Source organism: Megascapheus bottae, chromosome 30 (assembly GCF_031878675.1).
Source record: "Megascapheus bottae isolate mThoBot1 chromosome 30, mThoBot2.hap1, whole genome shotgun sequence".
NCBI lineage: Eukaryota > Metazoa > Chordata > Mammalia > Rodentia > Geomyidae > Megascapheus > Megascapheus bottae.
In genome coordinates, this window is record NC_143538.1 from 13243988 (window position 1) to 13268066 (window position 24079).

General features: G+C 46.9%; 1 protein-coding gene across 2 annotated transcripts in view; it reads right to left on the reverse strand.

Moving 5' to 3' along the window:
- Nucleotides 1-24079, reverse strand: part of Blm (BLM RecQ like helicase) — a 40509-nt gene that overhangs the window by 4536 nt on the left and 11894 nt on the right. For both annotated transcript variants that reach the window (XM_090321606.1, XM_090321605.1), the window contains 15 exons: nt 23103-23235; nt 22217-22848; nt 19574-19765; nt 17812-17930; nt 16127-16240; nt 14669-14767; nt 14147-14295; nt 11097-11203; nt 10356-10516; nt 8667-8862; nt 7516-7706; nt 6183-6321; nt 4658-4857; nt 3935-4127; nt 1034-1156 (listed from right to left, as the gene is read on the reverse strand). In XM_090321606.1, coding sequence (XP_090177732.1) covers nt 1034-1156; nt 3935-4127; nt 4658-4857; nt 6183-6321; nt 7516-7706; nt 8667-8862; nt 10356-10516; nt 11097-11203; nt 14147-14295; nt 14669-14767; nt 16127-16240; nt 17812-17930; nt 19574-19765; nt 22217-22848; nt 23103-23235 — 2748 coding nt within the window. The remainder of the gene's footprint in view (nt 1-1033; nt 1157-3934; nt 4128-4657; nt 4858-6182; nt 6322-7515; nt 7707-8666; nt 8863-10355; nt 10517-11096; nt 11204-14146; nt 14296-14668; nt 14768-16126; nt 16241-17811; nt 17931-19573; nt 19766-22216; nt 22849-23102; nt 23236-24079) is intronic.

Genomic DNA, 24079 nt, shown 5'->3' on the forward strand with positions numbered 1-24079 from the left:
TAAACAAAACTTACTTTGCATAATTGTTGTGAACATTTCACAAATCTTGCAGGAAACAGGCACAATGAAAGGTTGCCCTTGGGGCTGGGAGTTTGGCCTAGTGGTAGAGTGCTTGCCTAGCATGCATGAAGACCCGGGTTCGATTCCTCGTTACCACATACATAGAAAAAAGCTGGAAGTGGTGCTGAGGCTCAAGTGGTAGAGCTCTAGCCTTGAGAAAGTCCAAGGACAGTGCTCAGGCCCTGAGCCCAAGCCCAGGACTGGCAAAAAAAAAAAAAAAAAAAAAGAAAGGGTGCCCTGGTGATGTGTGGTTCCACAGGTATTTACATCCAAGGCATGAGCCTTAGGCCTGGTCATTTCCTTCTGTAGGCGAAGCCTCCTGCGGGAGGGCACGCAGCAGGGGTGCTGGGCTCTGCCATCTTGCCACGTGGCTCTCCTCCCCTGGAAAGCAGGCTAGGATGAGGTGGAATTGTGACAGACAGAGCGTGTACGCAAGGCCCTTGATAAGCGAGAATGGACTAACAAGTCAAATGTCAACTTCCCACCTAGACTGTCTACTGTATTTAGAACACGGCTTTCAATGGACGGATACCAAACAAAGGATGGATGGAAAGCCTACTCTTCAGCATCGGTTAATGGTGAAAAGCACTGTGAGGAGACGTCACATCTGACAGGAGTGGGCAAGCCCTGAACGGGCTGGTGAGCGGGGTGGCACTGCCAGCCCCGATGGCAGGGGAGGGCTCACTGCTGCTGCTCCCCTGCCTCCTACAACACGATGACCGGTCTCAGGTTTCCCTTGGTCAGTGCTTTCCACCTGGGCCAAAGGTCTCCATCTGGGTCACTCCAGTGACCGGCGTATTCAGGAACCTAAATGCCAGTGCCCTCCACGAGGTGCCTGCCATCCAGGACGTGAACGCCAGTGTGACGAAGCGTAGGGAGGAGAGGCACCCCTGGAGCCCACACCGTTCTACCTAGTGAGATCACCCTGAACGTTCAAAGGCTCTGAGAAGACACGCTTGGCTGGATACTGAACCTGGTAAGGTCCACTCGGAGTACTTCTGCAGTATCGGAATTATTTCTGCGCCATATTTTTCCAGCTTGTCTTCAGTAACACCATCAATTTGAAGCAGAACCTCAGGATCAGAAGATAAAGACTCTGTGCAAGGACATAACATTGAGAATTTAAATGACCATCTATAGAAAACCATGGCGTCCAGGCAATGCACGCACTCAGCTCACATCTGTTAGGTGCCAGCTAACTACTCAGCACTGGGCACGCAGGCCACTTTTCTAAAAGGCAAACTCAGCACCATGGAGGCATAGACAGGCCCTAAGGTCAGGCCCTCCACCCAATTCCAGCAGCAAAAGTGCCTCTTCTAGGCGGGAGCAGGGAGGCAGCCAAGGGCACAGGACCCTGGGCCCTGGGCACACATAGCTCACATCCCCACTGCTAAGACTGGTCGAGCTACCTACAAGACTTCTGTCCCTCCTCTATTTGCTGACAAAATCCACACTTTCTTCTACCTCTAACTCCCCCTCCCTCCAGAAGTGCACTGTCCATGCAAGGCAGCAGAACCACGCGCAGCATGTTGGGAGAGAAAACAAGCAGGCAGGCCAACACCTCTGTGGAGAAAAAGACATCCAACTTGTAGCTGAGCAAGCCTGTCATTCTGAGGTTGCTTTGCCTGCAGTATAGGAAACGGACGGTAGGAAGGGACAGCCTGGTGTTGCCATGGCAGGATCAAGTAGGATGGAGAAGAGAGGGCTAGCGAGGACCTGAGGCTGGCTTTGTAGGATCCATGGCTACCCTGGCTTTGGGGAAGGATTCCTATACAGCTAGCTGGAGCTGAGCGTGGAGTTCCAATCTTTCTACCCTGTGACATTTGGTCACTCCGATGTTCACAGAAAAAGTGATAGACTGTGACGCAGAGGGCTTAGGAGGGAGGGAGGCGAGCAGAAATGGCTGGCAGTCTTCCAAGGCTGGCGCTCTACCACTGGAGCCACAGTGCCACTCCCGAGAGTCCCATGGGCTTTTCTGCCAGGGTTGGCTTCAAGCCGCCATCCTTAGATCTCTGCCTCCTGAGTAGCTAGGAATACATGTGCAGCCACCAGCACCCAGACTCAGTCACCGTTATTAATGTTGGGAGGCCAAAAAAGGAACTGCACTATTAGTACTGTGACTACCACACAGAATGTCCTCAAAGACTATCGGCTCACACCCGCGACCCTCGTTACCACAGGAGCTGAGGTCAGGAGCAGGGACGCTCAGGCCACTCCAGGCAAAAGCCCGTAAGACCCCATCTCAACAAACAAAAACGCTGGGGGTGGGGGGTGGTCATCCAGGCCCAGCAGGGGAAATGGAAAACTGAGAAATAACTAAAACAAAGAGGGCTGGCTATATGGTCCATGTCCTTGAGTGAAATCCCAGGGCTATCAAAACAACAGAGACTAAGTCTGGCATGAATCAAATGTCACCTCTGAGAAGACGACCACGATCTCTTGTCTGAGTGCTGCCTGGAGAAGATGGAGCAATATTACACTTTTGTCACTGGGAGACAGGGGAGCAGCCTCGAGCTGGCACCTGGGTGCCACCCGAAAGCACTGCCGTTGAGACAGAATGGTGGGCTAGGGCTGTAATTTTGGTTACCAGAGGCTCTGCCACCACCTCCGGAACCTACTGTCACAAAACAGCACAGAAGCTGAGCCAAAAGATGCTACTTCCCAAAAGAAGAGAGGTGTATGCACGCCAATCAGCTACGTGAACTTAAGAGTCCAAAACTTTACTGCTGAAATCCCTGAGTGGAGCCATCTCAACCCCCCACAGAAATAACACAGATTATCGAGTCTGTCTTTCTTTCTTCCTTTTTATTTGCCAGTCCTGGAGTTTAACCTCAGGGTTGTGCACTGTCTTTGGGTTTTCTCAAGGCTAGCATTCTACCACGTGAATCACAGCACCACTTCCAGCTTTTTCTATGTATGCTAGGCAAGCACTCTACCACTAGGCCAAACTCCTGGCTCCCATCAAGTATTTCTTAAATACACAGCAGTATGCTAGATCCAGATTCAAGAAGCATCTATCTCTTTTCATAGGGAGCTTAGTTCTTCATTGCAATGACATTTGTACATAAATAGCTAAACATTATAAGGCAGGCAAGTGCTCAATACAAATAATTGACATCTGGCTTTATAGATTGCAGTTATTCATAGCTTAACATTCAGCTTTAGAGCAAAGTATAAAATGAAAATTATCCCACATAGAGAAACTGCATCTTAAGGCATTATATTTTTATCTCAAGAACCAGTCTGAATGGTTTCTCTGAGTTTTCAGCCCAGAGATTAGAGGAAAGTAATTATCACACATTTATCATTTCAAAGGCCCCTAGCAGCTGGGTGTGGTGGCCACGTCTCTAATCCTAGCACTCATGGGGTAGAGGAAGGTGGATCACGGGTCTGAGGTCAGCCTGGGGTGGATAATGGGACCTCTCAAAAGAAATGTAAGTAAGCCAAGCACACACCTGTAATTCCAGCTATGTGTGTGTGTGTGTGTGTGTGTGTGTGTGTGTGTGTAGGCAGGGGTGGGGGGCGGCAACACATGCCCAAAAGGAGGGGAAGTAGCTCCAGGCCAGCCTGGACAGAAAAGCAAGACCCAGTGTCAAGTTGCAGCCAAGGGCAATTGTGTGTGCCTGTCATCTCACGTCCAGGAGGCTGCAACTGGAAGACTCAAGTTCCAGGTAGCCTGGGCAAGAAAAATTCATGAGACTTGGTCTGTAGGGAGAAAAGCTAGTTCTAGGGGGACAGGCATCAAGAGGAAGCCTAAAAGGAGGGGGGGGGGGTTGTGGTTCCGGTGGGCCACTGTGAGAAGCAAGAAGTAACCAGTGAGGAACAAAATCCCATCGCAGGCGGGCCGAGCAGCAGCCGGCGACCTCACACCTACCCGCGAGCTTCTTGAGCGTGGCTGTGTTGAAGATGTTGAAGTAATGGACGCCGAAGATCTTCCCCAGGGACTTGCACACCTCCGTGAGCTCGCCAAGGCATTTCTTCACCACCTCCTCCCGCTGCGACACTTTGGCCACTAAAGCTTTTTGTTTCTTCAAACTGCTGCTGTTTTCTGTTTCCATGAAGCTGACCTGGGGAGAGAAATCCCCGACGTGGGTGGAGACACGCACCTGTACCCAGGCAAGGCTGCCTTCGGATGGACCGGGCTGCATGCCACCCTCCTCTCCAGGACTCTGCCCTGCCTCCGCAACGAGCAGACGCTTACAGATCTGATGACCCACCGGGCTGACTGGATTTAGTTATGCGGGGGACTGGACTCCTGGCTTCTTTTTAAGGTGTCTTTCTAGCTGGGTGTAGTGGCTCACACCTGTAATCCTAGCTACTCAGGAGGCTGGGCTCTTAGGGTCCTGGTTGGAAGCCAGACAAATATTAGAGACTTTTACTCCAACCAGCAAAAAGCCAGAAGTGGAAACATGGTTCATATGTTAGAAAAGTGTGAGGCTCTGAGTTCAAGCTCTAGTACTGGAATAACAACAACAAAGAGACGTTAAGATGGGCTTATACACACTCCCACAGGACAGATAGCTAGGTTTTCTGTGAACTCAGCCGTGGTAACTCTGATCTACGCCTGTCAGACAGTATCAGGTGAGCACTGGCATACCTTTAAGTGTCCACTTAGCACAGCATGGGCTCTGGTCCCCAGCATCACATAGGCGATTGCCTGGTCATTGGCATTGATGTACAAGTCTTCGTCCAATATCTTGTCTAGAATCAGCTTTTTAAAAAGCCTTTCGGCATTGTGACGTGAATAAGCAGACCCCTTTCCAAATATACCTGATTGAATCTTCGCACTCTTGCTCCCTAACAAGGTACAAAAAGGTAGATGAGTAAGCACAGATGTACTGCTCTTTTTTTTTTTTGGAGATAGGGTCTGTGTAGCTGGCCTCCATTCTTGATCTTCCAGCTTCAGTCTCCCTAGTGCTGGCTGGCTTTCTGGCATAACTTTTCCCCCGGAGTCTCAGTGCTTTCACCTGGAATGTGGCTACATTCTGCAGTGCTAGACTGCGCGTCTCAGTGGGCCACAGGCCGTCTGTGTGACAGGCGTGCTCTTCTTTAGTCTCTTGTCTCCAGGGCTGCTGATACTAATCTCATGTCAGTCTGGTTTTAGTTCCTGTTTTTTCCTTTCTAAATTTTTCAGATGGCCTCCGAAGTGGTTCAGAATATACCACAGTGGCATAAAAATTATTCTGAGCAGAAGGCATTTCAGTTCCTGAAACATTTTTATTAGCTGTCCCAAAAGCAGAGCCTCCAAAAAGAACTGAGAAGAGTTCTCTTCTCAGGCCCCGGCTGGAAAGGCAGGGACCCTCTAAGCAGCAGCGAGGTCTCCAGACCACACTCACCCGGACCCTAGTGCTCATCCAGTCTCCCAAGGGCTTCTTTCCCTTCCCAAAGTCAACTGCGTTCCCTGAAGTCCTACATCTCTCCATGCCCTACAAGGATGGTCCACGGGCCAGCTTCTCAGGAGGTGGCTGTGCAGACTCTTGTCCATGCCCACCCAGGAGACCCCCGACTGCAAAGTAACTAAAGCAAAAAGGTCTGGGGAGTGGCTCAAGTAGGAGAATACTTGCCGATGTGTACAAGGCCCAGTTTTTAGATGCTCATGTGTATGTGCATGTGTGTGAACTCTCTCTCTCTCTCTCTCTCTCTCTCTCTCTAGCATATGAGTTCTACATTCCAAATGCCCCCCTCTGGGTCATCATTTTTGTGTCTGAATTTCTGCACACACAAGTTGGTTTCTTCTCAAGCTACTCTATCTTTTGTCAGATTGATTTGTAAGTCCCATCACTGAGTCAAAGAGTGTGGAGAAGAGCTTTTTCTGTTACGACTTTTCTCTTGGTAATCTCAAATCTCACACATTTTGTTTCCTTTGGTGCCAGTAGTTTTTTCACCCAAGGCTGGTGCTCTACTACTTGAATCACATTCTGACTTTTGCTGGTCAAATGGAAACAAGAATCTCATGGACTCCTTCCCCCACCCAGCCCCTGCCAGCTGCTTTCAAACTGGGATCCTCAGATCTCAGCCTCCTGAACAGCTAGGATTATAGGATAAGCCACCAGGGCCCAACTTATTAAAACAAACAAACAAACAAACAGGAGTAACTTCAAACAGTAAGACAGACAAGTTACCCAGGAAAATGTCAACCAGCATGTTCATAGTGAATCTTCCAGAAGGACCTGTGCTTCTAACTCCTTGTGATGAACTATGCCCTTGAACAAATCTCACAATATTTTTCACATCATCAGTCACGTCTCTTGTTTTATAATCCTATATATAAACAAAAAGAACACCTTTTCCTATAATTGCCACAACAATACTTTGACCACCAGAGTTTAATATCGACTATGGTAAACCTACCATTCATTGTCCTCCTAAAAGCAAGACAAAAACCCAAGGAGTTATACATGTTTCCTCTAGTCTAAGTTCTAGAATGATCTGCTGTGATTCCAGACACTTTTTTCATCTGTCAGCTACCTGACAGCACTCTGGGCTGGGGGACTTGCTAGGCTCACAGATACACCACTTGAGCCTGTCTGCTTTTAGACTCTCACACTGAATCTGGGCTACCTTTGACCAAAATCCTCTTACCTCCACCTCCAGGTACCACACACTGCCTGCCTGGTTCAGCTACACTTTTTTCTGCTTTTCTTCTTTCTTTCTTTTTTGTACTGGCACTGGGATATGAGCTCAGGGCCTCCTGCTTTTAGCTATTGTTTTTTTGTTTTGTTTTGTTTTTGGCTCAGCCTCTTGAGTAGCTACGATAACAGGCCTGAGCCTCTGGTGTTTAGTATACATTACTATTATGTTTGCTCATTATTCTTTATAGAAAAAAATACCCCTCCTCAATAAAACTCCAAGTAATTCAAATGATTTGAACTGAAACAGTACATATTATTATTGCTCTTATGAAAATAAGATTTCTAAATATAGGCTATTTAGGAATTCAGAACATTCTCATCTACTTACCTTGCATCTTTTTGATGTATTAATGGTATTTCTGAAATATCAATTTTACCATCAGCAGTGCACAAAAATAACTTCGATAATTTGGACAGGTAGAGGACCAGTACATTTTCTTGCAGGCTTTGAATTCTAAAGAAAAGCTATCTCACTGGATGCCGGTGGCTAAAACCTGTAAATTCTAGCTACTCAGGAGACTGAGAGCTAAGAATCACAGTTCAAAGCCAGCCTAAACATGAAAGTCCATGAGACTCTTACCTCCAATTAACCACCAGAAAACCGGAAGTGGTGCTGTGGCTCAAAGTGGTAGAGTGCTAGCCTTGAGCTGAAGAGCACAGAGCCTAAGCCCAGAGTTCAAGCCCCATAATTGACCCAAAACACAAAAACAAAACAAACAAAAAACCCCCCACCAATTTCTAAGTTGTACTTATTGTTTTAAATCAAAAGAATATGTTGCCAATTTTCTTAACTAGTAGTGAATTTTACATTTTCTTATTTTACCTTGGTCTTACTGCAGTTGTCACAAGAAACATCTGGGTATTTCTTACAAAAATGAGGGTCAAACCCATTTTCACCAAAGTAAGCTAAAAGCTGTATTCTCCTGCATTCAGTTATATTTTCGCAGTAATGTACCATGCTATACAAATTATTGAAATGGGTTTCTCTTGTGTGACGGTTTCCATCTTTTTCCACTGGAAGAGATAAGTGTAATAAAATTTACACATTATACAGGACACTAGAGAGGAACATAAAGGCAATATTAAGTTCACAGAACCTTCTCCTTCTTGAGAGGTAAATGGTGGGAAGGAGTCAATGCACAGAGGGACCACACAGCACAGGCGAGGCTCTGCGGGACTGCCGAGCCCAACACCACGTGGCAGGGCCCCAGCTTCTCCTCTCCTACCACGCACTGCACACTGAGCTGGCTGGATACCAGCTGTTCCAGCAGTCACCCCCCCCACGGTCACAAGGTAGAAACGAAGGCAATCCATGGGTAGCCATGTCCTTCTGGGGATGGGACAGAGTGGAAGTCTGAGGGCACTGAAGACCTCTCCTCACCTCTGCTGGTGGCTTCCTTTGTTTCTTACTGTGCTGCCCAGGCAGCATTTCCTCAACTCCTGCACCCAATTGAACACCGGCTTCAGCTCCACAGTAGCTGTGCTCAGGCATGTGCCACTGCACCTGATTTTCTCCCTCTCCCTCTCTCTTCCTTTTTTTTCCCATCCTTGAGCTCAGCCTCCCGAGGAGTGAGGATTATAGGCGAAAACCACCGGCGCCCAGCTTGTTTTATTTCTTAAGCGGGGCTGGATGGTGATATGCGAGAATCCGTCATTTTCTCCTTTTTAATCTTTGTTTGAAATATATATTATATGCAAGGATGCACGAGAAAGCTAGGTCTAGAAGGATACCAAGGGCAAGATTACAAGGCATGGTTTGAAAATTGTCTGCTTTGTACACATCTGTACTATTTAAGTTTACATAACAAGCACCTACCACTTAGATGGCAAAAGTGAAGTAAAATTTCCACTCTATGTGAGCAGCTCTATTTTTCTTTAACTATATAAGGAAAGTAGGACCCAGAGTACTGCAACAGCAAGAGTGGATGACTCTCAAGAACAAATGGCAGAAGCCTCCAGCAGAGCCTGACTTACTCAGGATAAGCCTCTTCAGTCTGGTCACGTCATGATAGGTGTAGAAAAGCAGGCAGTGAGATATCTCCCCATCTCTTCCGGCCCTGCCAGACTCTTGGTAGTAGCCCTCCACAGACTTAGGGAGAGACGCATGGATCACAAACCGCACATCTGGTTTGTCGATGCCCATTCCAAATGCAATCGTCGCACAGATAACCTGGGGTAAAGTCAAAGCTTGTCAGACACACACACACTAGCAACAGACGCTTCCCAAAGCCCAGTCCCCCTGTTACCATAAAACTCACTTCATGCAACCCGCTCAGGACCGCGCCTTTCTATTCTCCTATTGATAACTGGCACTTCCATTAAAACCTGCGACGATGAATCCTCTCAGGACCGGCAGCCCTTTCCTGCGTGGTGTTACCACGGGCGGCAGCCAGATCCCGGGCAGGTCCTGACTTGGGGTGTGGGGGCGCTGCTGACACCATGCAGCCAGGACCTGCTCCTTGGCTCCGAGGCGCACAGGCATGGTGCCTGCTTCAGCTCCGGGTCCGGGTCACTGGCTGATCATACCCAGCTTCTTTTTTTTTTTTTTGTCTTCAACAGCAGATTTCACAGTCAAAGCTTATGAAATCTTAGTGGAAACTAGATAAAAGCCCAAGGGGCTGCTTATGCCAAAAAATGAAAAGGCTGGGGACCATCCAACAGGCCCAGATGACGTACATGGTGCTTTCAGCATGGGGTCGCTGGACTTCAGGAGTGAGACCACTCACTTTCACTCGCAAATTTAGGATCTATTTAACCCAGACCAAAATGTTGTACCTCAAGCAAAATTATATTATACAAATAAAGCAGCAAGTCTTTTTTTAGCACCTAAACAAAATGAATTGCTACTGTAAGAACAGTATTTCAAAAGCAACAGAAGTATCTGGTAAGCAGACTGAGGCTAATGACATGATTTCAGCAGTCTGGGCACCAGAGGCCCTGCAAACTACTGGGCCTGTAGATCAACACGGGGCACGGCGGGGGCCTGTTTATCTAAATTTATGTCATTTGGTTTAAAGGAACTCTTCCGGGAGAGAAAGTCTCCTGCGGCTGCTAGTGAGGCCGAGTTACCCGCCCACAGCTCCAGGATGAGGCCTGCGGGCCTCCAGCCCCCAAGATCCAGCAATCACATGGCAGGCAGACCTCCAGGGATGCCACCTCTTTCTGCAAGCTCTCATTTCTCCCCTAGGACAAGTGGCTTTGTTGAACTGCAACTTCCCTCTTTATCTCTGTTTCGAAAACTTTAGCCAACAATCATCCTCTTGGAGGAAAACAACCAAGCTGTGGTTCCTTTTGTTTATTGTTTCCTTGGTGCTGTACTGGGGCCTCAGGGCCCAGCACTCTCTCACTTGGCTTTTTTTTTTTGCCAGTTCTGGGCTTGAACTCAAGGCCTGGGCATTGTCATTGAGCCACTTTGTACTCAAAGCTAGCGCTCAACCACCTGAGCTACAGCACCACTTCTGGCTTTTTCCACTTATGTGGTACCAAGGAATGGAACCCAGGGCTTCGTGCATGCTAGGTGAACGCTCTACCACTAGGCCAGGCTCCCGGCCCTCCCCCTTCAATTTTTGTCTTCTTTCTCTCAAGTTACTCACTCTCTCACTGATTCAGAGCTCTGCACTCTATGGCCTGCCCCTTCCAGCTGCTTATGTCTGAGCGCATCACCTGGCAGCCGTCCTGATTGATCCACTTGTGCTGCACCTCGTCCCTGGCAGCATCGCTGAGGCCAGCGTGGTAAGCCAGCGCAGCGAGGCCGTCCTTTTGGAGCGTGTCGGCCATGGTGTCACACTCCCGCCTGGAGAGGCAGTAGATGATCCCCGAGTCATCTGCAAGGAGAGAAGAGCACATGGAGCCCAGGTGTCGCACCACACAGGACAAGACACCACACGGAATTCCCACCCTGGAAAGAAGGCTGGCTGGCCCCAGACCCAGCAGCCCTGAGCTGGGTCACTCCAGCTCCTCAGCAGGAAACCACCTTAGTCACCTGGAAGGAAGCGTGACCTCCAGGCGCATGACCAAGGGCCAGGCCTAGCCAGAGTCTAGGAAATCCTTGTAAGTCTGTTTTCTCCCCAGGAAACTAACCTGGGAGATTAAGTGGTACAAGGATTTACATTAATGGGCAACAGAAGGGGAATGATTAAGGCAGGAGAGTATAAAAGGCTATGGGGGAATTGCTCATGACAGAGAAGAAAGTACTCTGCACCCGAGTGCCACCGCAGCTAATACTACACACAGGAAACACAGGGTGGAGGCACTGAACAAAGGGAAGCCAGAGGATTATAATACAGGTGGCAGGGTTTATTGTTATCTCACGGGGTTTGAGAGAACTGAGGTTCCAGATACTGCTCTATAAATAACAACTTAGTGGTATCATAATATGCAGCATTCATCACATGGCCGACTCACATGGGTAATGCTTCCTGATCCACTCCAAGCAATCAAATGCTACTTTTTTAGGCTTTTTCGGTAATACGTAGTATTTCAGATTGTGCCTGTTAAAGCTCATGCTAAACCTAAAAGAAGTGGCAAACATAAGATCAAGTTATTACAAGAAAATACAGTCACTGCTACAGCAAAGGAAACTGCAGGCCTGACAAAATTCCTGAAATTATTTGAGCTTATTTGGGCATGACCAAACAATGCTGGATTCCATTATACCTCGACTAAGGTTGTACTGAACGCTGCCAAGTGGTAAACCGTTAGCCTGGTATGGCGGTACTCACCTGCAATCCCAGCACTGTGGGGAGTGAGTAGCCTGCCTGATCTATAAATGGGGACATGACATGAGGCCCTAGTGAGGATCCTGTATTTGGGGATGTGACATGCGTAAGGCTTTCAAGAAAAGGCAAACATTTCCAGGCCACGCATGTCTAACTTGTGCTACTGGAAAGTGCTCCATGAGCATCTGGAGTTAGGCAGTGCTCAGCTTCTGCTTTCAGAATCAGGACCACTGCTATAAGGTCATACAAAGTGAAATCAAGCCAGAATCTTTCACTGTAAGGACATCGATCTACCTGGCTGACGGGTTTGCTAGCAGGGACTGACTCCCTAATTAGGTTACACGGCAGCATTTCTAAGCATTTCAGTGAGCCAACATACAGCCACAACGTTTTGACAAAATGACATTTAATAACACATCACACAATGAAAGTACCTTGTCAAAAACACATTTGGAGCCAGGTGTTGGGTGGCTCATGCTTGTAATCCTACCTACTGAGGAGGCTGAGATCCGAGTATGATGGTTCAAAGCCAATCAGGCAGGAAAGGTTATTTTTTATTTTTATTTTTTGGTCATGGGTCTTGAACTCTGGGCCTGGGTGCTGTCCCTGAACTCTTCGGCTCAAGGCTACTGCCCTATCCCTTGGCCTGGGCGCTGCCCCTGAGCTCAAGGCTATTGCCTTACTCCAGTTTTCTGGTGATTAATTGGAGATAAGAGTCTCATGGACTTTTTAGTGCCCAGGCTGGGTTTGAACTGTAATCCTTATATCTCAGCCTCCAGAGTAGGTAGGATTAAAGGTGTGAGTCACTGCGTGCCTACCGGCAAGGTCATGAGATTCTTATTTCTTAATCAACTAAAAACTGAACTGAAGCTGTGTCTCTAAGTTGGTGAGCACTAGCCTTGAGCAAAAAAGAGCAAGGATAGTGTCTAGGCCCTGAGTTCAAGAGCCATAACTAACAACAAACAAACAATCTGATTTCCCCAACTGTTCCAAAGACACTGGACACAGGGTATAGGGTCCTTGTCGAAAGCATAGTAAGAACCTCACAGTCATTAAATAAATTCCAGTAAAGCTTTTAAAGCATATATGCATAATGATATTGCTTGTTTTGCCAGTCAAATAGTGTCTAAGTTTGCCTCCCACAAAAGTTGAAGGATCTAATTGAGATGTCAGCTGACAGATCATTAAGAATAATTTCTCATGACAGATCATGATGTAATTTTGGCATATACTTCAGAGGAATTCAAATAATTGAGTGTTACTGCTATAAAAAAAAACGCCTTTCACTCCCATTCGTGTTTATGTAAGTAACATTTCTCAGTGCTGACATTTATATAAAAGAAATAAGTACTGATTCATCTGCACATATATGAACTAACCGAAAAAACAAAAGGTCCTATTTCATTAAAATAAACACCAAAATTTATGCCTAAAATTATGTTAAACTTCTGGCCATATAGAATAATATGGAACTGAATTCTAGGAAATGGAAAAAAAAATTATGTCAGAATATATGTAAGCTGGGCATGGGGGTATCTAACTATGGTCCCAGCAACTTGAGAAACTGAGGCAGGAGGATCAGTTTGAGCCCTGGGGAACAGCAAAAGTTCAAGAAACACACACACCTGTACATATAACCAATTCTACATGACAACTGATGAGCTGAAGAATTCAGTCCAGAGAAGTGGTACTGTGGCTCAAGTGGTAGAGCTCTAGCCTTGAGAAAGCCCAAGGACAGTGGGGGGCGGGGGGAGAACTTTTCGGGGATGGGAATGTAACCTAGTGGTAGCATGCTCTCCTAGCATACAGGAAGCCCTGAGTTCGATCCCTTGTACCACATAGACAGAAAAAGCCGAAAGTGGTGCTGTGGCTCAAGTGCAGAGCACTCAAGGGCAGAGCAAGGCCTAGTGCTCAGGTACCCTAAAAGCAGTGAAATCCATACCTGACCAGATGACACGTGGTGGTCAAAACCCAGCTACACTAAAACACATCATGCAACTACTTTGTAGATCTGTACTTATGACACATTTGGGCTAAGGGCACATTCTCAATGAGATGCCTCACTATATCGATCCGAAAAATCCGAAAAACTTCAGATCTAAAACACTTCTCAACCTCTATGTGGTATGTGCAGACCAGGCAAAGAAGGACAAGGCAGAAAGTGGCTGGGGGACTGCTGAGGGCGGGAGAGGGAGGGGACCAGCTGGTAGCGGGTATTGGGATCTTTTAAGAGTCAGAAATGTACTAAAGTTAGCAATGGTGATGGTCATACTGCCCATGAACAAACCAGAAGCACCTCCATTACATAAGTGGGTGCAATCTACTGCGTCTAAACGTAGCTGTCAAAACCTTTCAGGAAATCACCCCTCCTGTAATACCTGCTTTCCTCGTAAACTGTCCTCTGACCACTCCTACTGCTCCTGTTTTCACTATGACATGATATTCTACATTGCCTTCCGAGTCCACGTAATCTGTGTCTTCATCTCCAGTCACTACTTTTGGTTTTTACATTTTGGAATAGAAACTAAAGGGGTTAGAGGCTTAAGCCACGCCCCCAATACTTGCTAACTACCAAACTTCCGCAAGTTCATGTCTCGATGCCTCCTTTTCTTCATCTGTCAAACAAGGTGACAGGACACACATTTCCTAAGGCTTGTGCCATGTGCATAAAACGCCACATGAAGTGCCAAGAGCAGTGCCTGGCATGCTGTGCGGGCCGGGGCCCGGGCAACTTACACCTGAGGGCTGAGGATCTTTAGCTGAGTGAGGATGTCCTTCTGCACCCTGGGGTTGGCGGTGGCCGTGAGCGCCATCACGGGGACCGAGGGAAACTTCTGGCGGAGCATGTTCATTCTTTTGTAATCCTGACGGAAGTCATGTCCCCACTAGTTGGAGAAAAACAGGGCTTTTCAGTTATTTGGGCATTCTGTTTTCTGTTTTTGTTTTTTTTCTTTCCCCAGTTGTGGGCTTGAGCTCAGGGCCTGAGCACTGTCCTTGGACTTTTTCAAGGCTAGTGCTCTACCCTTGAGCCACAACACCACTTCCAGCTTTTTTTTCCCCCTATGTATGTGGTGCTGAGGAATCAAACCTGGTCTTCGTGCATGCTAGGCAAGCACTCTACCACTAGGCCAAACCCCCGGCCCTATTTAGGCGTTTCTGTATGAACCCGGGCTAAGAACCATGTTACTCTCCACAGAATGGGTCACTCCACGGGGGCTGACAGTATGCACTGACTCAGAGACAGGAGGGAGGGTTTACCTGACTGACACAATGTGCTTCGTCGATGACAAAACGTGCCAAGAGCTTCCTCTCATACAGATTCTCCAGAGTGGAAATCAGCCTGTTACTTGCACAGACCTAGATGGGCAACACAAGTGATATTCAAACACATGGCCTCACTCAATGTCTTTGCTCTCTAGTTTCACTCAAACTGTATTAAAAATGTCATAGGAAACTGGTTCAGAGAGAATAGTAGAAATAACAGGAAATGGCAAAAGAGACGCATGAAAATGTTGGCCCTTGTTCTACAGTTTACTCCTTAGATCAGTGGTGCTAGAACAAACATTCTTCTGCTTCAACAGCACTGGTGACGGGACTAGCAGCGTGCCATGTGCATGTGTGTGGTTTGGGGAGACAACGGGCTCGCATACAGATGTGTGCGATGAGGCACTTCAAGGAGTTGTCCCCAACAGGCCCCAGAAGCACTGCAGGCCAGCAGTCACCGGCTTGCCTACCTGCCAGGTGACAGGGACGTGGAAGCCAGCCCGATCTGGGAAACCACAATCCATAATGAGAGAACTGACTGTAACCTGCCAAACCAATGAAGACTCTATGAGCACCTATCACATAGACTAATAGCTGGTATACAAGGCACAGTTTTCCTTATGGTAAAATACCAACTAGATCAGTGGATCCAAAATACGGCCAGTATCACGGTAAAACAGCCGCTGAGTGGATGCTCAATAACTAACTAAGAAGGTGGAAACACGAGCCAGCGTCTGCTGTGCTCTGGCAGGAACTTCCCTAACCAAGCCATCAGCCGACGGACATCAGCAGGAAGAGATGAGTCAGTGCCAAGTGCCTCTTGCGAGGATGCACGAGACTGGTCACTTCGGGGGTGTTCCTGCCAAAGTGAAGGACTTGGATGAAATGAGGGGACAGAAGATAGACGCAAACTGAGGACCGTGCTCAAAACTGGACTTCATGCTTTGAAATCCCGAGATAAAAGGGGCTGAAGTGGGATTTTCTTCTGCTACAATATTGCTGGGGCAGTCACTGCACTGGGAAACGGCAGTACACAGTTCCTGACTTTGATAATTAGAGTAAGGGCATATGTGAGAACTGCTTGTTTTTAGGAAATGCAGAGTCAAGTATTCAGGCTTAAAAGACTACCACGGCCAGGTGCCGGTGGTTCACTCCTGTAATCCTAGGTACCAGGAGGCTGAGATCTAAGGATTGCAGTTCAAAGCCAGGCCAGGCAGAGAAGTTCATAAGACTCTTACCTCCAATGAACCACCAGAAAACCAGAAGTGGTACTGTGGCTTAAGGTGGTAGAGCACTAGCCTTGAGCAAAAGAAGTTCAGGGACAGTGCCCAGATCCTGAGTTCAGGACTCAGGACTGGCAAAAAAAAAAAAAAAAAAAAGAATTATGCCAGAGTTTTAAAAAGCATATATGTTCTGTAATATTACATTTAAAATAATGGTATCAATACAAACCTTCTCTGGGGTGACATAGAGAAGTTTAATAATTGGATCCTTTTTTGATAACTGAAGGTAAATACTTGCAGCTTCTGAGTCAGTTTTATCACCAGTCAGATACGTAGCTGGAATCTAAATGTAATGGCAGTAGAAAACTTAAATTTTAAATATTGGAAAGGCCATATAGATCACAAATTCATGTATATGTAACCCCCTATACACATACATACATATACACATACACATGGCATGCTTCTCACTATACCAAAGCGGCAGTACATATTTTAGAAAAGTCATTATTAACCATAATTCAAAATATCCTCCCCAGCCAGATATGGTAATGCACGACTATAAAACCAGCACATAGGACGTGGAGGCAGGAGAGCACAAAGGCCAGTCTGAGATATACTAAAACCTTAGAGAGATACAAAAAAAACTCCTGTAGGGCTAGGAATGTGGCTTAATGGCAGAGTACAAAACAACAACAACAACCCAAATCTCCTATAGTCACTCAGAGGGCTGAGGTCTAGAGGATTGCTATTTGAAGTAAGCCCAGGCAGAAAAGTCTCAAGACTCTATTTTAAAAAATAAAAACAGGGGCTGGGAGTTTGGCCTAGTGGTAGAGTGCTTGCCTAGCATGCATGAAGACCCGGGTTCAATTCCTCGATACCCCACATACATAGAAAAAAGCTGGAAGTAGTGCTGAGGCTCAAGTAATAGAGCTCTAGCCTTGAGAAAGTCCAAGGACAGTGCTCAGGCCCTGAGCCCAAGCCCAGGACTGGCGAAAAAAAAGAAATAAAACAAACAAACAAAATTTAAAATAAATTAAAAAAAAAAACCCAGGGCTTTAAGCCTGCCACAGCTCGTGTGGTAGAGCCTCATCCAAGCAAGCAAGCCAAGAGAGAGGCAAGGGCCTACGGTTAAACCCCAGTACTGCCCCTCCACCCCCCCAATACCCCAAATCCTAACTGCTTCCTGTTGTTTACTTCCTTCATTCCTTATATCTGTAAGTAAAAGAACATGAGTCCAGCACTCAGGAGTCCTGCCCTAACACACAGCTGTTGTTTGTAGGCAAATGCACCTTGAGACTTTGGTGCAGTGACCACGAAAGAACCACACAGAGCTGCAGGGCCTGGGTGGTGGCTGTCCCTGCACCGCCCTCCTTGGGAGATCAGCAAAGCCGTTGTCTTGTCAGGATGGGCCACTCCTAACCCTGCACCCATCCCGCTGATGGCCATGTGAAGGATCTAGCAAGATGCAGGCGTGGAGCTTCCTTCAGCTCCCGCACAGCCATGCACGAGGGGGCATCCTGATGACCCGGCAGTAGGAAAACCTAGTTATATCAATGGACTGTGGTTTACACATCTCAAGCACAGTCACGGTATCTTCTTTTGCGGGTGTCAGGACTGGGGCTTGAGGTAGTGCCTCTCACTCTTGCTTGGCTTACATAGTGCTCTACCACTGAGCCACATTTCCAGCCCCAGGTTATGTTGGACGTAGTTGCTCAGACTTTCTTCCCAAGGTTGCTTGGGACAGCTACTCCCCTGTGCCTGCTAGGCTAGTGTACCACCACTGAACTACGTCACAAGAGCAGCTCACACTCGAGTCTCTCATTTGTGAACAACCTCATAAAGATACTGTCTACAGCACTGAAGCTAACTGCTTCTATAGACTCTTATTGGTGCTTGTATGTGATAACTCACATCCAGTGAAGTCAGCTTTTGGACTTGATCTACTATTAGTGATCTCAAGGGAGAAATGACAATAGTGACGCCAGGAGAAACACAGGCAGGTAGCTGGTAACACAAGCTTTTACCACCTCCTGAAAGAAAAAAGATGAAAAAAAATCCATTAGCCTCCATTTTTTGTTCTGCTTTTGTGTGTGTGTGTGTGTGTGTGTGTGTGTGTGTGTGTGTGTGTGTGTGTATTCTGGGGTTCTAGCGTGTCTTTCTTGCTCCACTTCTGAGCATGGTGGTAAGGTATGTACCATGTCTGAGATTAGGATCCAAGCTAAAAAGTCTGGGAACCCCAACTCAACAGAAAAAGCCTGTCCTGGTGGCACGCACCTGTCATTCCAGTTATAATGGAAACCTAGATAGGATAACGGTGTGTTCAGGGAAGCCTGGTCAAGAAATAAAATAAAAACTGTTCCCAAAACTAACCAGGCAGGGCCAGCAGTCTGGCCTGGTGGTAGAGTGCTTGCCTAGCATACACAAAGACCTGAGCTTGATTCCTTGGTACCACATACATAGAAAAAGCCGGAAGTTGTGCTGTGGCTCAAGTGACAGAGTGCTAGCTTTGAGGAAAAAGCTCAAGGACAGTGCTCAGGCCCTGAGCTGAAGCCCCAGGACCATCAAAAAAACAAACAAACAAAAAAACAACTACCCAGGCAGCCAGACACTGGCTCATGTCTGTCATCCTATCTACTCAGGAGGTTAAGATCGAGGATTATGGTTCGAAGTCAGCCAAGGCTCCATGAGATTCTTATTCTCCAATAACCACCAGAAAACTGAAAGTGGTGTTGTGGCTCAAATAGGTAGAGTGCAAACTTTGAGCTGAAGACCTCAGGGACAGGGCCCAGGCCCAGAGTTCAAGTCCCATGACTGACTGACAAACAAAAACGACCAAAAAACCCCAAACTAACCAGGGCAAAATATGCTAAAGGTGTCCAGAAAGCCACGGAGTGTCTGCCTAGCAAACAGGAGGCCTTGAGACCAATCCTTAGTACTGCTGAACATGTGAAGGAAGTAGAGGAAGCAAAGGAAGAGGGGGAGACAGGGAAGGAAGGAGGGAAGGAGAGAAAATTGACTTCCATAAAAAGATTCTAAATTGGGTCAATACTTTGGGCTGAGTTGGAACTTTTTTTTTGTTAGTCATGGGGCTTGAACTCAGGGCCTAGGCACTCTACCAGAGCTTCTTTTGCTCAAAGTTTGCACTCTACCACTGGAGCCACAGCGCCACTTCCAGCTTTTGTATGTGTGTGTGTGGGGGGGGGGGTCATGGGGCCTGGGTGTTGTCTCTGAGCTCTTCAGCTCAAGGTTACTGCCCTACCCTTGAGCCAAGCCCCACTTCCTATTTTCTAGAGTTTAATTGGAGATAAATCTCAGGTCCTTTAGTGCCCAGGCTGGCTTTAAACCTTGATCCTCAGATCTCAACCGGCTGAGTAGCTAGGATTACAGGCGTGAGCCACTGCACCTGGCTTCACTTCTGGCTTTTTTTATGTGGCACTGAGGAATGTAATCCAGGACTTTATGCATACTAGGCAAGTACTCTACCACTAGGTCACACTCCCAACCCTGAGCTCAAAATCTTTAAGAGCTATAAACCTTCCCATGCTAACAACCAGAAAGCAGAGGACATGAGGGAGCAAACTTTCTTTCTGTGCATGAAAGGATCACTAACTGGTAAGAATCCCGTGTTAGGTGTTCATTTAACATCTGCCAATTCATATCTAAAAATACGTACCAGTGGGCATTAGGATAAAGCAGTCTTCACCGAGCAGTGCCGCGTTGATTGCCTCTAGCTGATTGGTTCTAAAATTATGTAGGCCAAACTTCTTGTGAAAAATCATCATCATTTCTTTTGTATGAGGAAAATTAAGACTTTGGAAGCATTCGTGTTTCGCGTTTCTGGAGGTAAAATTCTGTGCCAACTTGTCTACAAAAACAATGTTAAGAAAATTTGGTGTGTTAATTCAACACAGGTGGGCACTTAGGCCTTTCCTTGGAGAGTCAGGCCCCCATAGCCCACACACTGCTCATGAAGTTTCTCTGTCAACTGGTCCCAAGGCCACCAGAGAGCCTACAGGCTAAAATCCAGTCCTTTCTTCTTCAAGACAACTGTGGGTTTTCTACTTGCCTTATTTACTGGCTTGCTTATTTATTTATTTATTTATTTGGCCTTGAACTCAGGGCTTGAGCATTGTCCTTGGACTTTCTCAAGGCTAGAGCTCTAACACTTGGGCCTCAGCACCACGTCTGGCTTTTTTCTATGCATGTGGTACCAAGGAACCGAAACCGGGTCTTCATGCATGCTAGGCAAGCACTTTAACCACTAGGCCAAACTCCCAGCCCCTTACTTAGTTAAATTCCCTTTGTTGGCTCCATTTACCCTGTCCCTTAAGTTTAAGGTTTTTCTGACTCTTGGGCCTAACTTCACAGTCTTCTTTGGAATAATCTGGCTCCGAGCTCCCTCCTGCCATCCCCTCAACTCCTCTGAGATGTTCCTATGGGAATGCTTTGTCCCCTCAACTCCTCTGAGACGTTCCTATGGAATGCTTTCACAGTCAGCTCAAGTTTTAAAATAGCCTCCTCAGCTTTTCTCTCAATCTAGCTCCCCTATTTCTGTGAATGGTGTCACAGGTAGTGGCTCAGAGACCTTCACCTCCTGTACTTTATCCCCCCCAGCCCATCCTAGGCTCTGCAACCTCAGTGTGGTTGACTCGGGCTGGCTAGGGAACAAGAAGTACTCACACCCGCTCTGGCAGCTACTCTCACTCTAACACTCAACTGTCTCAAAGATAATTACAGCCATCAAGTATGACACACACTAACATGACACCAAAATAAATCCATTAACAGCTATTTTAAAGGTCAATAGCATAACTGTAAGAACCATCTCCCAGGTATTACATCATCCGTGACGAAAATAGGAGAACTGTACTTCGTAAAAGTTTGTGCATGTACTCAGTTTCAGTAAAAACAACCTAGTGTTAACTTTATGGGGCTGATGTAAGGTTTTAAAATTAGTTTTGGCTATGTCAGAGCCCTCTTCAGTAGCTTAGCTCGCTCCTCTCAGGACTCCTCATTACATGGGCGCTCCAGAGCGGTGTTCCATAGTGGTACCAGAAGCCACGCAGGACACACTGTCTGCACCCAGCAGGGAGTAGGGTCTAGGCCCAAAGGAATAATCTGATGGCTTTAAGAAACGTGAGCTAGGGCTGGGAATTTGGCCTAGTGGTTAAAGTGCTTGCCTAGCATGCATGAAGACCCGGGTTCAATTCCTTGGTACCACATATAGAAAAAAGCCAGAAGTGGTGCTGAGGCTCAAGTGGTAGAGCTCTAGCCTTGAGAAAGTCCAAGGACAGTGCTCAGGCCCTGAGCTCAAGCCCAGGACTGGCCAAAAAAAAAAAAAAAAAGATACGTGAGCTGGGCGAGGCGGCTCACCCTTGGCATCCCAGCTACTCAGGAGGCTGAGATCTGAGGATCTCCATTCAAAGCCAGCCCAGGCACTAAGGGCACTAAAGTCCATGAGACTCTTATCTCCAATTAACCACTAGAAAACTGGAAGTAGGGCTGTGGCTCCAGGGGTAAGGTGATAGCCTTGAACTTAAGAGTTCAAGTCCCACGATCGACCAAAATAAATAGATAGATAAATAAATAAGAAAGAAAGAAAGAAAGAAAGAAAGAAAGAAAGAAAGAAAGAAACTTGACTTCAGTGGCTGGAAATGTGGCCTAGTGTACAGTGCTTGACTAGCATGCAGGAAGCCCTGCGATCGATTCCTCAGTACCACATACACAGAAAAAGCCAGAAGTGGCACTATGGCTCAAGTAGTAGAGCAAAAGGAGCTTAGGGACAGTGATCAGGCCCTAAGTTCAAGCCCCAGGACTGGCCAAAAAACAAAAACAAAAACGGAAACAGAAACTTGACTTCATAACCTTAGACTGCCCTAGTTTAACATTTCAAGACATGTTTCTTGATATTCATTTCTCATCAACACAGAATTCAAAAATAGACACACCTTCAGCTTAAACATTCATCTTTTCTTTCTTGTGCATCCCCAAACCATTAAAAACTTGTCTCTGTGAGCTTTATTGTTTTAGGGATTCAAAATGTTCATCTAAAGGCAAAGCGCACTTGTAATGACTTTGGAGCTTTACTACAATAGGCTATAATTACACATTTTATAAAACTACAGCTGCTGCAAAGACAAAAGAGCAACTTGCTTTTGAAATAGTGATTTGTAATTCATATTATCAGTACAAATTTGCATAAGACAATGTGGCTTTCAGGCAATGATGGCTTGCTGTGCTTTTTCTTATACAATTTCTATTTTGGACAGTTTTATTTTCCTATAATATTTAAGTATTCAATGTATTTTAAACTTACCAGTGTGGTCCTGAACTGACTCTGAGTGTTTCCTCTGGGCAGTGGAGACCCCCGGAAGGCAGTGTGTTTGGGCCGACAGGGGTCCCCCTGGCCCACCTTCCCTGATGGGAGGGTAGATGGCTGTGGAAGCCTTGCTGGCTGGCAAGTTCTTCATGATATTTTCCCAGTCATCATCATCATCATCATCAAAGTCATCTATGTCAAAGTCATCCATATCACAGGAAGTCTGGGCTTCTCTTGATAAGTTATCTCCTGAAGCTGGGTGCTTCCTCAGATCTTTCACTGCAGTGCTTGTGAGCGCATTTCCCGGGAAGCGAGGGCTTTCATTTCTTCTCTCTCTACTTGGCGTTTCCGCCCAGTTGCTGCTCACAAAGGCCTTCTGTGACTGGGAACTGAACGACAGCCTTTCACGGAGCTTCCCAGTGGCGGCTGGGGTGGCGGACAATACATTCCCCCCAGCGGACAGAGAGTTCGAGGGAAGATATGAAAACTTCAACTCCGAACGAGAACTCTCCACGGGGCGGGATTTGCCCTCCATAGCGACACCGAGTGAGTCAGGCCTGTGTCTCCACACACAGCTGAGAAGACTCACATCTTTCCTATGAAAACCCACTTCGGCTAGGAGTTTCCTTCTGAAGAGAGAAAAGGAACAACTTAAGCTGTTTGCTGTGAATGTTGACCCCCACTTCTTAAACCAAAAGGAAACTGTAGTGATCTATCTTCTATCTCCCAGTCTCTAAAATCTGAATATAAACCCAAAGGAATGGCTTGAAAGGTAAATAGAATGCAAGTGTAAAACCTGATGAAATTATCCTCCTGAAATTCTGGACCCGTGAGCTCAGTGGTGGAGACGCAATCAGCCCTAGGCAGAAGAAGAACCAGATACCTCTCATCCCGCAGCCGCAGCAGCTCGTCCCCACAGCCCAGACCCGCCAGCTCATCCTCGCCTGCGGTGTCCACAGCCCCACAGATGCGCTCCGTCACCCACAGAAGCCGCTGCAGGCAGTGGTTCTGGCCGGCTGTAAAGCAATTGTAAATAAGAAAGCAGGGGGATCACTCCCAGGTCATCAAGCATGCACTCTACCACTGAGTTATACCTGAAACCTTCCAGTGCTCTTAGGGAACAAAGAGAGAAGAGCTGGTCAGCTGGAGGGTCTGGAGGCGGGAGGGGGTGGGAGAAGAAAGAGCACTGTGAGCAGAACCACATAGGCCAGACACAAACATGCCCCGCAAGCTGGCATGGACAGCACAGAAAGTCCAGATGCAAAACAGGGTTCAGGGATGCTGGGCTCCTATCACTTCTGTGTTCTGTGAAGAATGAATGAATGTCGGGTGGGACGCATGGTGTAACAGTGGCCTGAAGGAACTGGACGCCAGGCAGGGTCGGAGATGTGAGGAGGAGCCAGACAGTGAGAAGAGCCCGGGTCTCCTGCCAGACAGAGTGCATGCCTCAGACTACAAGACCAGAGAGCCCGGCTGGTGCCACACGAGGCATCTGCGAGTAAGAGTGGAGGGAAAGGAAAGACAAACACTACTCTCACTTAATAAAAACAACTGTAGGTGACTGCCACAAGCTATAAGCTAGTGATTTTGATGTCAACTCAAGGCAAAGTTCTAGAACATGTTATCCAACAGCTGTTTTGTGAGCTCTAAAGAGAGGAAACAATTGTAAAGTTAGTGAGAGTGTATCCAAACAGTTGCCTGTGCTATGTATTTCCTTTTTGGAAAGTTTAGTTGACCCAGACAGCAAGAGCTAGCATTTATTGAAGAATTATGGTGAACTTCATACTGTGACAACTACCCAGAAAGGGAAATGCTAGTCCTCATTTAAGACTGAGAGCTGGTCCAACCCTAAGGTCCAGA